This window comes from Elaeis guineensis, chromosome 14 (genome assembly GCF_000442705.2).
Source record: "Elaeis guineensis isolate ETL-2024a chromosome 14, EG11, whole genome shotgun sequence".
Classification (NCBI taxonomy): domain Eukaryota; kingdom Viridiplantae; phylum Streptophyta; class Magnoliopsida; order Arecales; family Arecaceae; genus Elaeis; species Elaeis guineensis.
Genome location: NC_026006.2, coordinates 61,249,296 through 61,266,303, shown reverse-complemented (window position 1 = coordinate 61,266,303; position 17,008 = coordinate 61,249,296). Strand labels below are relative to the sequence as shown.

Sequence of the window (17,008 nt, the reverse complement as noted above, 5' to 3'; positions counted from 1 at the left end):
GTATAATCCAAACCTAGAATTGGATGTCCTACTTTGTTCAAATTTGCTCCAACCTTGATGTATATATTAATCCACTTGCACCTAATTTCGCGGCAGCAACTCCCGGCTGACCAGCGGTCGCCAGCAGCAGATGCCATCTCCTCTGAAGCCTACTGGCGGGTTCGAGATCCAGTGTATGGGAGTGTAGGAATAATTTCAACGCTGCAGCAAGAGATACACATGGTACAACGTGAGCTGGCTGAGACCCAAGCCCAGATCGCGGTTTGCCAAACGCAATTGCAGAGCCAACCGGTTCAGCCATCTGAGCCCCTGCACTCCGATGCCCAACCGAATGACCACCAGCTTGGCCTCGATTCAGCCAACTTCAATGGCTCCCACCAGTCTCCACATTTTCCCTAACTTGGTCTAAGAAACAAAGAAGAAAGAATAAAAGCTGAGAAGGATGGATTGGAATGTTCTCATGAAGGAATTGTATGGAAAAAACTCTTAATTCTCAAATTTTCTAGATAGGTCCTGAAATAATTGGTGTTGAATCTAAATTTGATTGAACTAACTCTATCCGTTCTTTAATCACTCACTTTCCATTTGTTTTTAACGCACAATATCTTTTGATGGGCGATTGGGGCTCTCCCTTTACCGCAATAAAATATCATGACCAAGCCCTGAGTTTCAACTTTTGTGCAGACATCAGCTTGGTCTCTGAAGTCTAACATCAGGGAATATGCTTCAGACATTGAGTTCCACCTACCAGGTGCTGCTATAGGACTTCACAAAATCCTGCAGATTAAGAAGGGAGGAGAATAATGTAGCATGAACAACGAACAACAATAAGCCGCAGGTCTGATAACAAATTTTGACTCATCTATTCTGGAATCCTTCAGTGGATCATATTCTGAAATTATAGCCTTTTCAAGATCCTATTTTTTTGAGTGTCCTGGCATTGTCAACAAGAGAGGATGCCAATATTGCATGTCTCAAATGTCTTAGCAAAAGACAGGCAAGAAAGATTTGTCACTGCTACCGCTTGGCTATGCCAATAAGTTTGCAAGAACAAGATATTATTTCCAACTTCGGGTTAATCCCCACAAGTTTCAGCATCACATTAACACCAACATAAAAAAAGAAAAGATTGATATGCTGCCTGTTTGGCTGGAAATTAACACCATCAAAACAAGATTTGGTATCAAATTAACATAAACCATAAAACTATCCGGCTGTTTGCTAAATATCTGGCTGGCACTTGACATCATCCAAAGTCATAACTATCACCTCTGCCAAAGTCATGCATAAATTTTCAACCCATGACAATGAAAATGAAGGTTCATGAGTTAAAGATACATCAGCAACATGTATTTCCTACCATTATTTTTCTCATAAGCCAGTTTATCCATGACAAACATTAAATAAAAACCACAGCAGCAAACAAGAGGCATGGCAATAGCTTGAAATATGAAAAGTTGTTCGAACCAAACAACATCATTATTTTTCTCATAAGCCAGTTTATCCATGACAAACATTAAATAAAAACCACAGCAGCAAACAAGAGGCATGGCAATAGCTTGAAATATGAAAAGTTGTTCGAACCAAACAACATCATAATGTTAATCCTTTGATTGAGTGGAAGGTTCATCCTTTGGAGCAGGTTTCGAAGTAATTGCCTCTAGCGTCTTGTAGAACTCTTCAGGAAGTGGAGGAGGTCGGTGTTGGGGAACGTGTTTCGGAATTGGAGTATCATCTTCAATGACTTCGCATTCGTAATCATCTGGAACACCCCACGGGTCCCATTCTGCAATCAAAATAACAAAACTTAAGCTGCAGCATATAAGTTTACATTAGCAATGAAATAAAAATGACTTCTTGCCCTGTGAACAACTTGTTTGCTCATTATCACATGCGTTATCCACAGTAATTTGACAAAAGTCACTTGCAACTATAGCCTAAAATGCAAGTGTTGAACATCAAGGACTAGACCTCTAGATATCTCAGCCCAAAGTGATGCACAGTTAATACAGTGGAAGCCGCAAATGCTTAACAGTGCCTCTCTGCTGCCAGTCCTCAGTACCGCACAATGACATAAGTTCTTGCTTTCTAACAGGCTGGGTTTGGGCTGAGAAACACAAAGTTTTCAATAGGCATATTTCAAGGCCTGGCCCAATATATCCTAAACCTAGGCCTGTTGGCCAACCCCATTAACACATAATTGCATATAATTGCAGTGTGGGCCAAGAGTCATGGAAATAAGATTGCAAAAATGAAAAGCTTTATACTTAGTCCCACTACATATAGAATTCAGCCCAATAATTAGAACCAGGAAACCACAAAAGATTCTTTATTATATTTTGTATAACTATGTAAATGGATTCCCAAGTCCTTATAAATCATCAAATGTGGGGTCAAGTTCCATGAATCGTTTCTGAATCCCCAGGCTATAGATTGAATTCCCTGTCTGGTTAGCAATCTCTTTGATTCTTACTTGCAGACTTGCAGTACAGCTCATAGCAGTGAACCCACCATCATTTAATGTATGACTACTAGCAATAAGTTGGACTGACAGCTACCACTTCATCACTCTTAAGCGTAAAAGATTACTTGTGATCCAAGATACAGAATTAGACTTGCCAGAGGCTTTAAGAATCAAGCACTCACATCCTCTTCTAAGGTTGAATAATTGAGCAATCCTTCTATTAAGTCTCTCAAAAGAGCAGTAGAAGCTCCTCACTATTTCAGGCTTCCTCCAACACCCGGGTTGGATTTGGGTATGAGAAAAATTAATGGAAGTGTCACCAAAAGAAAAAAAAAAAAAAAAGAGCCAAATAAGTGACTTAATCTGATTACTGCTTCTGGGAATCCAACACACATCCTCTTCTAAGGCTGATATTTTCGCAACACTTCACAAATTTCTCATTCCTGGACCTTATCACTCAAGAAAGATAACTTTTGATTTCTGAAACATTCTAATTATCCAGGGGGGAACTATTTATAATGTAAAAAAATCAGAATGCCTCCATTCGCAAGAAAGCAGGGCTAAAATTGGATTGGATATTGGTATATGCATATCCATATTTGTTTTGTTGGGCGAATACAGCTATGGATCCAGATGTTAATCGGATGCAAAAATTCATATCCATATTTATTTTAAATGGATATAGATATAAATCGGACATCAGAAATATGAATATAAATACGGATATAAGTCGTAAATTACAATTTATGACTATAGAATCAAAAATATTGCTAAGTGGATGATAAATCAAGTTAATAGCATGTTAATATGGTCATTTTTCCTTAAAAGTTCATAAATGCTATAAAAAATTAAATAGGATTACACAATCCGATATCTATCCACATCCGGAGAGATGCAGATATGAAAACAGATCTGAATGGACTATTATCCGATCCACTTTCACCCCTATGAGAAAGCAATAACCGGCACCGGGCCGGGGGGGGTGGGGGGGGGTGTGGTGTGGGACATGGGTATATGAGATCAAGTTCACTAGTTTCCTCAGAGTTCCCACCCAATAGACTAATTTCTAACTTTCACCAGTTTTCTCCAGCTCAAGATGGCAAAGCCGGAAAGAAACTCATTTATGCTACAAAGTTTCAGAAAAATCTACAGGCCAGCGAACCTAACAAAGAAAAGGTCAATAGGTATTATACGATCAAATGCACTTCCCTCGTTTCGACCACTCAAATCAATAAATTTCTAATATCTACAGCATCCCCACTACGAAAAAAGAAACCTCTTTTTTGCCATAAAAAATTGATTTTTAAGCTACAAAATCTCAAAAAGCCTTCATTCAAAAGAGAAACCTAACCAAGATAAAACAAAGAAATTGACTTCCAGATAGAATACGACTGCAAGATGGGTTTAGGGTTTTCCTCGTTTAAATTTTAGGAAAAAAAAAGGTCATCTTTAATCCAATTAGAGATGGGGATGCATTCGATAGGCGATAAATTTCCAGTCTCAGAGATCAGATGCAAGCAATAGAACAAGAGATTAGAAAAAGGGAAAGAGAGGGGGATGGAATGAAGCACCGATCATCTTGGCTATGAGCTTGAGCTCGTCCTCGGCCTCCTCGATGATCTCCTCGACCTGGCCGCAACCGATGCGCTTCTCGATCATCTCCCAATCCTGCTCATCCAGGCAGACCTGGAGGCGGTGGCGGGTGAAGCTCTCGACGGCCTTCCGGTAGCCTTCGTTCTCCGGCACGGCCTGGATCTCCTTCAGCGTCCGCTTGTACAGCGATATCAGCACCTCCCGCGCGTTCGGCACCACCTCCAGCCCCACGATCCCCGTCGTCTCCTTCACCTTCGCCATCGCCACCGCCCCCATCCCCCCGGTCAAGATCCGCCGCAGGAACATCGTGCCGCAAGCGCGCGGTCTCTCTCTCTCTCTTTCGCTTCTTTCTCTCTCTTTTCTCGATCCAGAAAGCTCTTGGAACGCTCCCTCTTTCTCGAGGCACTGAGGGTGAGGGAGGAGGAGTGAGTTGGGTTCGGAGATTAAGCCACGTCGGGCGCGGTAGGATCCCTATCCAACGGCTAATGATGGTAGGAGCTAGGGAGGAAGGAGAATAATAGGATTTGTCATTGGGCTCAAAACATGAACGGCCAGGATGAATCAATTATAAATCAAACTAGCACATAATCAGCATGATATAGAATATATGATATGATTTTTTTTCTTTTCAGCTACTCTTAAAATATAATATAATAATATAATAAATTATAATAAATTATAATAAATAAAAATCTTCAATAATCAATTTTATGTTATGCATTAAATAATAAATTTTAATTATAATCAATTAAAAATTATATCATTAACCAATATTGTTAATGCCGTCTAATATGCCATTTTTAAGTGCAATACAACCTAATATCTAATATATATATATATATTATAAAATAGAAATTAAGAAAAAAAATTTTAGTATTTGAGATTATTCACGTAAGCAATTTTTTCTGTACCATGTATCTTCATACCTAACAATTCTTCAAGCATTAAATTCAAATCTGAGATTAATAAAAAATTATATTAAATCTTATTTATATGAATTAAATTATTTTATTAATGTATGTTATTATTACATTCTTACAATTAAAGTTTACTTATATATATAGTTAAAAATATGAAAAATGATATTAAAAATTTGAATGAATATTATTTTATTATTTATATATAATTTTATTTCAACATGATCAGATTTAGAACCTGTGCGAAACGCATGGGCTCAAAACTAACAATATAATAAATTAGCTTCAATATCCTAATTTTGTACATTAAGTAATAGATATTGTTGATGATCAAGTATATTAATACTGGTATTGTTAATATATATTGTATATTGAGTGATAGGCTTTCATGATAGTTGAGTGTATTAATATCGGCTATATTAATACCGGTGTCTACACGACGAATGAAGAATTTTACATAAACTAAATCTCTATTTTATATATATATATATATATATATATATATATATATATATAATTTATGTATGTATGCATAATAGACGTCACCATCAGCAAAAACATTTACAATGGCATGGCAAGCTTAAAAATACAAGCGTTAAGCCCAATTATTACGTATCTTTGACCATAGTTTGATCCTTTATGCCCTCACCCTAATCCTAATCCAAACCCTACAAAAATTGACAAAATAGTGCCAAGAAAAAATTATCAATTCTTGTGCAAACCTGTAAAATAGTATTTCTGAAAACCTGTAAACTATAAACCTGCAAAACTATCTCCTTGCTTGGTTGACCGAAGTCAGCCAAACTCACTCTGTTCTCACTGTAAACACCTTATCCAAAATAATATACTCGGGTGGTTACACCACCCGCTTGCATCAAGAAAAAGAAGAAGAAGAAGAAGAAGAAGATTTTGTCCTCCATAAAACACAATCACTAGCATGGACTAATTTGCTAATTATTAGCATACAATGTAGAACATTTTCCTTAGCTTCCAAATTTCTATAGTTATGTCCTCCTGCTTATTTCTTAAAAATTGTGGCGTGCCCAAAGGGCTTGCAAAACAAAATTCTCACTAAATGACCATACAGTCCCAGCGTATAAATGTCCATTGTGAACACTGAAGCAAGGTTCATTTTTCCTTACCACCATATTTCTTAATTTAAGTAATATATTTCAACCACCCTTGTCAACTTTTTGCCGTTATTTAACGCTTAACCTCTATTACTGTTGATTTCTTCCTTTACTATTCCAATTCCAGCTGAGCAATTAGGCTCCTATGGAGAGGATTGAGAGAATCTCCAACGAAGTAGGAGCTTTGATCTTTAACAGGCTGACTTTAGAACTCTTGTTGATATCTCATGATCGGTTTTAGTTAATGAAGAGAAACCACAGATCTTGGATTTATCCAGTCTGACTGATTCAAATACTAGTATGTATTGCAGTCCTGTCAAGCGGGGAAATTCTAGGTGGGTGCACGGGAAAATATTAACTTGCACTGCCTTGAATTGATTTAGGATGGAGTTTTTGGTAGTTCGTTCTATAGTTTTTTGATTTAAGAGAGAGAAGAATATGATGTGCCATGATAAACCCATCAATAAAGGGGAAAGAATAGTCAATAAAAACAAAAATGGTTCTCACAAAACTCAAGTAAGACACATGCCGTATAGATGGTTGATAAAATAATTTTTTAAAAAAGGGATGAATTTGATAAATGAGTAAATGACAATAGTCTATTCTGATAAGTATTCCATACAAGTTTGTTTGGAGAACTTCCAACGAAAATCTAACAATAGCCGGGATCTTTAAACTCAAGACAATCCTGAAGGCAAGATGCTTTTACAATGGCCTGTAAGCTTCTGCAGCCATAATAGAGCCCCTGTAAGATTTGATCTACAAAAGACTACCGTATATGCATTTAATCTTCTTGCGCCATCTACGAGAAACAACACAGGCAAATATTACGATAAAATACAGATTCTTCTTGGATAATGAAGGTTAGAATAATCTTTGCGTTGAGTCAAAACTACGCATAGGCCACAATAGTGATTTCTCCAAAGCTAATTACATTCTTTAAATCAACTAAATCTGCTAACCATCCCATAGAAAGTATGTAACATCCAATAGCACATTTGAGATGTTCGCAAAGCGTACATCTATAACTAAATTTCTGGCCGCCAGCTGATCTGTTGATCCTGCACTCTGGTCATATGCTCCGTAAGGTACGGCTGGAGGGATCAGCACTAAGACACTGCGACCACAAAATCCCAATCAGCAAGGTTAACAAACAAATCAAGAGTTCATTAAGAAACCAACTTCACTGCAGCTGATGCCTGCTCGCTATGAAATCCCACACTCAGTAGGAACAAATAAATATGAGCAAGAAAATCGTCATGTGTGGTGGTCAGAATCTGCTTTTAAAAGAGTAGGTCATCAAAGAATTTACGATTGATGAATGCTTCTAAAATCAGAATTGCGAAGGATGGCATACACTTCAGAATGCAAAGTGGGCTACTTCCTCATCTTCCTCATCCTCCTCTGAAAACCTGATGTACTCGTCTTCCTCCTCTTCTTCCTCCTCATTGTCCTCCTCCATCATCTTACTAGCAGGTTCCTTGTCCTTTAAACCAGTGCTTAGCACTACAGTTTGTCCTTTGGTTTTTTCCATGTCTTTTCGTAATTTCTCCATGTTTGCCCTCCTGCGTTCTGCCTCCAACCGTTCCTTCTCAGCACGTCTCTTGTCAAGATCAGCTCTGCAAAAGTACAATGTAAAATGAATTTACATTCTGAATTTAGATAAAACTGAAATACTGCAGCAAAACCAGTTCGTCTGTTGATACTTGTAATTCTCCATATATTCTTTAGCACTTGCTTCTATCGCATTAAAGAAGGCTTCCATTCCAGCACCAGAAACAGCCGAAACTCCAACAGAGCGCAGATTTTTATAAAACTCATCTAGTACCAGAGAGAGGCTTCTTGTTAAAGTTGATGTGTATGATGCATCGGTGTCCAATGCTGTCTGAAATGCCTCAAAATCTTCCATCCACTATTTCAAAGACAATAAAGAGTCTTTATACATTGCAACAAGCAAAACAACACAGAGCAAATTACATTATGTGAACTCAGTAGAGATTATGGACCAAATAGGTAACAGAAGATGAAAATTGCCGAGTAACTACTGCAGAGTGACCTTGTTAGCATATTTTGTAACTTCTAGCATAGGTTTATTTCTTTTACCTTCATGATAGTAATAGGCTGTCAAGTGTTGAACAAAACTTCCAAAAGCCAAAATATTTCTAGATCATATACTGCTCACTACTGTAAGGGACACATTTTACCAGCACAATGGATTCTGAGGTGAGTCAAGTTAGATCAGTTTTTCCACTAAAATAATGGAGCTTTTCATAGAGATAGATGATACCATGATAGCCATGTTATGTAAAAGAGTCACAGCAAACTCTGTTACCACAAATGTAGACTGCAGCTCCCAAGAACGAAAATAAGATAGTAGGAAGAAAGGAAGATGGAATATGTAGATAGCAGAAATTTCTTGACACAAAAAATAGCCATTGCTCAATTGATTCTTCATGCTATTCATGATTTGGATAATTACTCATTATTCACAAACAATTCAATTAGTCATGATCCACTCATGAAGTATCAAAATGTTTCTTAAATCTGTCCCGTACTATACCCAAAATAGTTCTCATACCATATGGTCATTTTCCTTAAACTATTCCATCACATCAAACTCAACGACAAATAATGGCTTGCAATTTTAATACCATACATGACATGTAATTCAATCCTTTGGAGAAAATTAAAGAGAAAAAATCATAGGCCATATGAACAAGACCATAGGTTCAGAGTCTACTCTAGTTCTCTGCATGTTCGCTTAATGAACAAGAGTTGCAAACATGACTCCAATTCATATTTTAATGCACCTATTTCTTTACCTACATTTCCCACTTGGTTTTTCCCCAATTCTAGGAAGAATTCTGAAAATTTAGGTCCGATATCAAGTCACCATCTTCTATAATAATTTATACTTTATGAAACAATATCAAATAATCCATCAACCATGCAATTAGGATTTTACTAACGCAAACACCGCTTTCCATCGAGACCTCCCCTTATATGAAGTTCTGCGCTCAGAGCAGATAAGCACATCTTTCAGCATTGCTTGTGGCAATAATTATAAGAAACTACCTTTCTTTATTTACTACTCCATATGCCTTGAAATCTCACCAGAACCTCGTACTCCTATAACATTTTGGCCTTTGTGACATCTAATTGAACAATCCAAAGACATAATAAAAATCAATTGACTCAACCAATGGTGTTGTTAACTTTAATACATATAACCTAGCAGCAAATGGAGACAGCATCCAGGGGAATTCATCATATGGTGATCTGTAATAGACAAATGACTAACTCATCCACTTACAGAGTTATAATTGTGGACACAGAGAATAAAAAGCAAGTACATCAGAGTCAGCACATGTAATGTACTAATAGGGTAAAAAGAAATTATGGAAGAATAAATTGGTTTCATATTCTTTCAATACCTCCAATGCAAACTCATGCTTGGCCACATCAACCTTGTTAAATACCACCACCAAAGGCAACCTCGTCTTGTAAAGAATACTGCTTGCATAAAGCATGTTGCTCATGAATGTTACTGGGTTTGCTGATCGAGGTGTGTCAACAACATAAGCAATGATTGTTGGGAAAGTGGAAGCAAAAGCTTCTGTAATTATCGCTCCTGAAGCTGACCAAGTGAATATCTCAATCTGACCAGGTGTATCCACCAGAACATAATCAAGTTGATCAGCCCGCCTTTCGATGACAGATATAACCTAAAACCAGACAGCATTAGCAACAACTCAAACCAGAATATAAAGATTGAAGAAACAAAAGAAAAGATATCTTATCAGAAACTGATTCCACCTCATCAAATTTTGTGGAGAAAAGATTTAACGATGTAAGAATTCCACCATTGGGACCTAGGTTGTACTCCTTCATTACTTCCTTGTAACGAACAGTGTCTCTTATATCGATATTGGCACCAAATGGAAGCGTCATAACCGCGGGGTCAAGGTTCAGAACATATCCACGGATGTTTGAGGATTGCGTGTGACAAACCAACCGGTGAAGAAATGTAGTCTTACCACTCCCTGCAAGAAACAAACCCAATTTGGAGGATTAGGTAAGAAAGAACTCAAAAGCTAACTTCTTTTTTTTTTTTTTTTGATTTTTTTGAGAAGCATTACATGCCTGCCATCCCAACAACAATGATGATAACTGGCTTTCTTTTGAAATTCCCATTTGACGACGATTCAGATATGTGCAATTTGTCTATCGATTCGGAAAGCTCCTCCTTTTCTTTACCCTTTGAATTTGACTAACAAATACAACATGATGAACAATAATACGGGTTACCAAGGTACAATTCTTTTATAATTACCCAAGAAAAGATAAAGAAGAATACACTACAGCAGGAAAAAGAATTCAAGAAAATTAGATAAATTCATACCCCACTGTCGCAGGGTTCCTCCAAATCCATTTGCACTGGCTTGCTAGAGCTCGGACCCGAATCAATATCCATTGCGAGCGCCGAAACACCTCTAAATACCTTCAAACTGAGATCAAACACTAATTTACCTCTGCGCCCTCTTCCTTGCCATGGATATCCCTGTTCCGGGAAATGCTACATCAAGAAGAAAAAAAATCAGGATGAGAAGGAGAACTAGGGTTTTGAGGAAGAGAGGGATACCGAAGGATTAGAGGCAGGATCGATCGTAACACTTGCTAGGGTTTCGACTTTCGAGACTAGAGTTCTTCCAAGCTTCCACCATCTGTTGCTTGGCCTCGAGGGAAGGAATAATAAAGGGCCGCACGCCCTCTCGAGAGGTTTGCTCAGGACTTTGTGATTCGGGTGTACTCTATGATTTATGTGCCAGCATAGCCAAATATTTCGGACACGAGTGCTTATATTTTTTTAGATAAATTATAAATATTTTTTATTTAATTTTTTTTAATTTTAAAATATATCAAACTAGCGATATAATCCTACACATTCACTTATCAACGGTGGATGGATTATCAAAAAGAGATAAGGAAGAGAGAAACAGAGAGAGTTGGAGAAAAAAGATAAGATCATGGATGAATTATCGTAAAGAAAGAAATATAGATAGAGGGAGTTGTTACGGAGGAGAAGGATAGTGTTGGGGGATACCGATCGACCGACCGACCGACCGACCGGCCGACCGATTGGCGTCCCGACCGGTTGCCCGGCTGACCGACGACGTACCGACCGATAGACGGTCGGAACGGCCGGCTGACCGGACCGACCGAGGGTATGTCGGACGTATCTCCCCCCGACCGATTGGACTCAGAAGCCTGATGGCCGACTTACGGAAAGCTCGCCGACCGACTGAAGGAACTCGACGCCACTCTACTGGCCGCCGACCTAGGGTCGGCTGACTCTTCCAACCGCCGTACAGCCGCCAGGTCTTGTCAGCTCTGACAGCAATATGCGGCACGGTCATTTTGGGGCATTGTCCTGCCAGGGGCATTGTCCTGCCAGAGGCATTGTCAACCTTGATGATTTGACAGCCCCCGCGGCGATGTGACATCCTCACGGCGACTCTGACAGTCCACAGTGAGTTGACAGTTCCTCACTTGTCCGCGCCATTAACGACGGCGCCATACCTAGTTCCACTATATATACCGGGGAAGGCAACAGTGCAGGGGATCGATCCGCCCGTCTCTCCCACATACGCAGGCTCGCCCCTCTCTCTCTCTCTCTCTCTCTTTCTCAGAGCTCTCTGTCTGCATTTCACTGTTGCCCAGTCACCTCCCTGACTTGACCGTCGGAGGGTCCCCGCCGGAGCCGCCTCCGGTCAGTGCGGACTTCCTCTTGCAGGTGCACGCTCCACGGCGATCGGGCGACGAGGCGATTGGCCGCAACAGATTGGCGCGCCAGGAAGGGGAAGTTATGACAAAGACAAGAGCTCAACGATCGAGAGTCACTGGGTCGGCCAGGCGCTCTTCCCGCCGGGAAGAGGCCTCTCCACCACCACCGGCGGCGGAGCCTAGCTCTCCGCGACCTGCAGTGACCACGGAGGCCCAGATTGCGGCCATCGTACGGCAGATGACCGTACTGACCGACGCAGTCAAAAGCCTCCAGCAGCAACCGGCGGCCCGGCCTATGCCTTCCAGGAGCAGCCGCCGACGACCGCGCCGATCCCTGTCGCCTCCGTGCGAGCGCTCCCAACAGCGCTCCCACGGAGAGGAGGAGGGACGACCACGGCGCGACGACCGACGGTCCCAGCGGCCCTCTCCCTCCCCGTTGGAACGGGCAAGGAAGGAGAAGCGGCCGCGCACACCGTCGGCCTCCCTTTCGGAATCTTCCGGAGGCTCCACCCCTGGGGTCTCCCAGCATCGACGAGCGGACGACTACGAGCGACGGTTCGAGGAAATCGACCGCCGACTCGCCCAACTGCAGACGGACGGTCAGAGGTCTTCGAACGACGTCGACTTCCAGACCGCCCAACCTCTCTCCCGACTGGTCCTCGACGAGCCGATTCCCAGTCGGTTCAAGATGCCGCACGTGGAGCCGTACGACGGCTCCACTGACCCAGTCGACCACCTCGAGAGCTACAAAGCTCTCATGACGATTCAAGGGGCAACCGACGCTCTTTTCTGCATCGGCTTTCCCGCCACGCTTCGCAAGGCTGCCAGGGCTTGGTACTCCGGTCTTCGATCGGGCAGTGTCCATTCCTTCGCGCAGCTCGAGCACTCGTTCGTGGCCCATTTCAGCACTAGCCGAAAGCCGCCGCGAACGTCGGACAGCCTTTTCTCCCTCAAGCAGGGGGAAAATGAGACGCTCCGACACTGTTAGGATTTGACGCCTCGAGATTCAGCCCACATTGAGCCCACAGTGAGGTTCGCGGCAAAAAATGGAGTCCAACGAGACCAAGATCACCTGAAACGGAGCTCGGATGGAGGAGATACGAGCTTTCGAAGTCGGCACGAGAATCGAGGCGGCGGAGGACCGCCGGCGACCGGCGGCGGGCGGCAGTGGCGCGGCCGCAGGCGGCGGCGCGCGGGACGCGCGTCCCAGGCCCGCTGGGACGCGGGACCCAGGCCCACGCGGGACGCGCGACCCAGCGGCCTGCTGGCCCATCCCCGGTCCACGGTGGACCGGGTGGTCCACGGCGCGGTCTGCGGACCGCGTGGGCGTTTCCCACGCGTTTCTCGCGGTCCACGGCCCTATTTCGTGGACCGGAGTGCGATCTAAGGGTCGAGGACGCTCCCGGTCTTGATCCGACGGTCAGGAGGGTTTTTTTGCTTTGTTTAGGACTCCTAATCCTTCTCTAATCAAGGTTTAAAGTCCGATTAACCCTTTAAAAGGGCTGTGCATGTACAGAGAAGGAAGTGTTCGGTTTCTCGCCGCCGTACGAACCGAGAGGAGGGAGAGAGGCGTGAGGCGCTGTGAGAGAAGGAGCAGGAGGCTCCTGGACAGCGGTCGCCAGGCTCTTCAGGGGTTCAGGGGGTTCTCCAAGAGAGAGAGAGCTTTTGTGAGGGGAACTTCATGTGAGAGAGAATTGGGTGTACAAGGGTTGAGGGTGAGGTCTCCTCTTGTAAAATTTTCTTTTCATAGTGAAGTTTGCATGCCCCGTGGAGGCGAGCCCTTTTGTGGCTGATCCACGTATTTTGATTGTTTTTTCTTCTGTTTTGTTTTTTCTTTCTTCCTGCTGCATCGCGTGGTACTGGAAAGGATCTTGGGAGGTGGTGTCCTGGCCAGACATCCACCCAACAGACACTTCGTGGCGCGATTCAACGCGGCCATGCTCGAGGTCCGGGATCTCAACGAAGACATGGCTGTTTCAGCCATGAAGCGGGGCCTGAGGTCGTCCCGATTCACTTATTCTCTGGACAAGACCCTCCCCCGAACATATGCCGAGCTACTGGAGCGCGCATACAAGTATATGCGCGCGGACGAAGGAGCGTCCGACCGACGCTTGGCCGAGCCCAGAGGTCCGAAGGAGAAGCGGAGAAAAGGTCGGGAGCTCGCCGAACCAAGCAGGCCCCCGACCAATAGTCGGCTTTCTCCACCCCGATAGATCCAAAAATCGCCCCGTCGACAGACTCCGAGGCTGGTGCGTCCCAGGTATGACTCCTACACTCCTCTCTCCGCTCCCCGTGCGCAGATCCTAATGGAGATCGAGGGAGAAGAATACCTGCGACGGCCTCCGCCTCTGAAGGCAAAGGGCCTCGACCATCGGAAGTACTGCCGGTTCCATCGGAGCCACGGCCAAGACACCGAGCGGTGCATCCAGTTGAAGGATGAGATCGAAAATCTCATCCGCCGGGGGTATCTCGGCAAATTTCGGAAGGGTCCGCCGACCCAACCGATTGCCGAACGACGCCCCCAGCCGACTGAAGAGGCGCCGACCAACCAGCCAACGGCCGGAGTCATCAACATGATCTCCAAGCGGCTGGGATCGGGGACGTCTGCTGGAGGGAAGCCGACGAAAAGGCCACGCCCGGACGACGTAATTACCTTCACAGAAGACGACGTTCGGGGCATCCAGACTCCCCATGACGACGCTGTTGTTGTGTCGGCGGCAATAGTCAATTATGATATAAAACGAATTTTTTTTGATAATGGAAGTTCGACAAATGTTTTGTTTTACTCGACCTTCTCCCGAATGCGACTGTCAACTGATCGACTCAAAAGGATCCCTGTGCCCCTGATCGGCTTTGTCGGAGACACCGTCACGACAGAGGGAGAAATTACCCTGCCCGTGACGGTCGGCACCGAACCACGGCAAAGCACGGTCTCCCTCACTTTCGCGGTCGCCCAAGTTCCTTCGGCCTACAACGCCATACTCGGACGACCCGGATTGAACGCCCTCAAGGCGATCGTCTCGACGTACCATCTCCTTGTTCGATTCCCAACCAAAAACGGAGTCGGAGAGATGCGCGGAGATCAACAGCTCGCCCGACGATGCTTCCAAATCTTTGCTAAAAACAACGAGACGAAGGATCCTCTGACAATCGACAAACTGGACCAAAGGGAGGAGGAAGAACGGGGTTCGCCGGCCGAGCAGCTCGAGGCGATCCCGATAGGAGAAAATCCCGACAGAAAAGTTTGGGTCGGGTCTCAATTGCCCGACACCGAGCGACGCCGTCTGGCGGAGCTGCTGACGGCCAATGCCGACGTATTCGCTTGGTCGGCAGCAGATATGTCGGGCATCCCTCCAGAAACAATTACTCACCGACTCAACATCGACCCGACGATGAAGCCGGTGAGGCAGAAGAAAAGGTCCTTCGCCCCAGAGAGGCAGAGGGCCATCGACGAAGAAGTGGACAAGCTGCTCGAAGCAGGCTTCATTCGAGAATCCACGTATCCCGATTGGCTCGCCAATGTTGTCATGGTCAAGAAAGCCAACGGGAAGTGGAGGATCTGCATCGACTATACCGACCTCAACCGAGCCTGCCCGAAGGATAGCTTCCCACTTCCGAAGATCGACCAACTGGTGGATGCGACGTCCGGATTTCGACTGCTCAGCTTCATGGATGCCTTCGTCGGGTACAACCAGATCCGGATGGCGCCTGAAGATGAGGAGCATACCGCGTTCGTAACTCCCAAGGGCCTCTACTGTTACCGGATGATGCCCTTCGGATTGAAGAACGCCGGCGCCACCTACCAGCGACTCGTCAATAAAGTCTTTAAAGACCAGATCGGGCGTAACATGGAGGTGTACGTGGACGACATGCTGGTAAAGAGCACGCAGACCCCGGACCATGTTCAGGATCTCGAGGAGACCTTCCGCACCCTTCGACGACACCGAATGAAGCTCAACCCGATCAAATGTGCTTTCGGGGTGACCTCAGGGAAGTTCCTCAGATTCCTCGTTTCTCAGAGAGGGATCGAGGCCAACCCTGAGAAGATAAAGGCAATCCTCGACATGCGTCATCCGAACACCAAGAAGGAGGTCCAACAGCTGAACGGAAGAATCGTCGCTCTTAGCCGATTCATTTCCCGGTCGGCTGAAAGGTGCCTCCCGTTCTTCAAGATTCTGCGTCAGGCGAACGGCTTCTCTTGGTCGGATGAGTGCAAACAGGCCTTCGAAGACCTGAAAAGATACTTGGCTTCCCCGCCGCTGCTCGTAAAGCCGCAAGTCGGAGAGATCTTGTATCTCTACTTGGCCACATCTTCCGAGGCGATCAGTTCGGTGCTTGTTCGGGAAAACGAGTGCCGAACTCATCAGCCCATCTACTACACCAGCAAAGTGCTCCACGGCATCGAAGTCAGATACTCAGAGACGGAAAAGATGATTTTCGCCCTGACCGTCTCCGCGCAACGGTTTCGACCGTACTTCCAGGCCCACGCCATCGTGGTACTCACCAACCAGCCCCTGAGGGCAGTACTGCGCCGGCCCGACACATCTGGACGACTCGCTAAGTGGGCAATGAAGCTTAGCGAGTTCGACATTCAATACCGACCAAGGCCTGCCCTGAAGGCCCAGGTCTTGGCCGACTTCATCGCCGAATGCCCGACGACCGACCAAGGGTCGGGAGCTGAAGACCCGGGATGAGATACGGTCTCTGAGCCAGACCCGATCTCCACCTGGGTACTCCACATCGACGGAGCCTCGAACGCTCAGGGAAGCGGGGCCGGGCTCCTGCTCACGAATTCGGATGGGATAGTCACCGAATACGCCCTCCGGTTCGATTTCAAGGCCTCCAACAATCAAGCCGAATACGAGGCACTCCTCGCGGGCTTGAGGATGGCGAAGGAGCTGGGCATCGACAGCCTCCGGGCATTCTCCGACTCTCAGCTGATCGTGGGGCAGGTCAAGGGCGACTTCGAGGCGCGAGATCCGACCATGGTCAAGTATCTTCAGAAAGTGAAGGGCCTCGTGGCACGCCTCGAGTATTTCGAGATCTCCCACATCCCCAGATCGGAGAATGCCCGCGTCGATGCTCTCTCCAGGTTGGCAACGTCGGCCTATGACTCTTTG

The 17,008-nt window shown here is 44.8% G+C and overlaps 2 protein-coding genes across 3 annotated transcripts; both read right to left on the bottom strand.

Annotated features, from left to right (window-relative positions):
* Positions 1-1,448: 1,448 nt before the first annotated feature.
* On the bottom strand, positions 1,449-4,480 carry LOC105057324 (probable NADH dehydrogenase [ubiquinone] 1 alpha subcomplex subunit 5, mitochondrial). Its single transcript, XM_029268191.2, has 2 exons — positions 4,036-4,480; positions 1,449-1,786 (listed from the first exon to the last, which is right to left on the bottom strand). Exons 1-2 carry the CDS (start codon positions 4,361-4,363, stop codon positions 1,602-1,604), a joined length of 513 nt encoding a protein of 170 aa, XP_029124024.1. The 5' UTR covers positions 4,364-4,480; the 3' UTR covers positions 1,449-1,601.
* Positions 4,481-6,931: 2,451 nt separating this feature from the next.
* Positions 6,932-10,910, bottom strand: LOC105057325 (GPN-loop GTPase QQT2). 2 transcript variants are annotated; one of them, XM_073248593.1, is made up of 8 exons: positions 10,747-10,910; positions 10,507-10,680; positions 10,244-10,374; positions 9,921-10,143; positions 9,539-9,829; positions 7,811-8,016; positions 7,417-7,723; positions 6,932-7,221 (listed from the first exon to the last, which is right to left on the bottom strand). In XM_073248593.1, exons 2-7 carry the CDS (start codon positions 10,576-10,578, stop codon positions 7,465-7,467), a joined length of 1,182 nt encoding a protein of 393 aa, XP_073104694.1. In that variant the 5' UTR covers positions 10,579-10,680; positions 10,747-10,910; the 3' UTR covers positions 6,932-7,221; positions 7,417-7,464. The 2 variants fall into 2 exon arrangements, with proteins under 2 accessions (XP_073104694.1, XP_073104695.1); XM_073248594.1 differs by having other exon boundaries at positions 7,462-7,723; positions 10,747-10,909.
* Positions 10,911-17,008: the final 6,098 nt, after the last annotated feature.

Coding starts and splice junctions, on each gene's coding strand:
- LOC105057325 (XM_073248593.1), bottom strand. CDS start 10,578: ATGGATATTGATTCGGGTCCGAGCTCTAGCAAGCCAGTGCAAATGGAT. Junction 10,144..10,243: donor GTTGTTGGGATGGCAGGCAT/GTAATGCTTCTC, acceptor TCTTGCAGGGAG/TGGTAAGACTACATTTCTTC. Junction 7,724..7,810: donor GAATATATGGAGAATTACAA/GTATCAACAGAC, acceptor GTACTTTTGCAG/AGCTGATCTTGACAAGAGAC.
- LOC105057324 (XM_029268191.2), bottom strand. CDS start 4,363: ATGTTCCTGCGGCGGATCTTGACCGGGGGGATGGGGGCGGTGGCGATG. Junction 1,787..4,035: donor GCTCATAGCCAAGATGATCG/GTGCTTCATTCC, acceptor TTTTGATTGCAG/AATGGGACCCGTGGGGTGTT.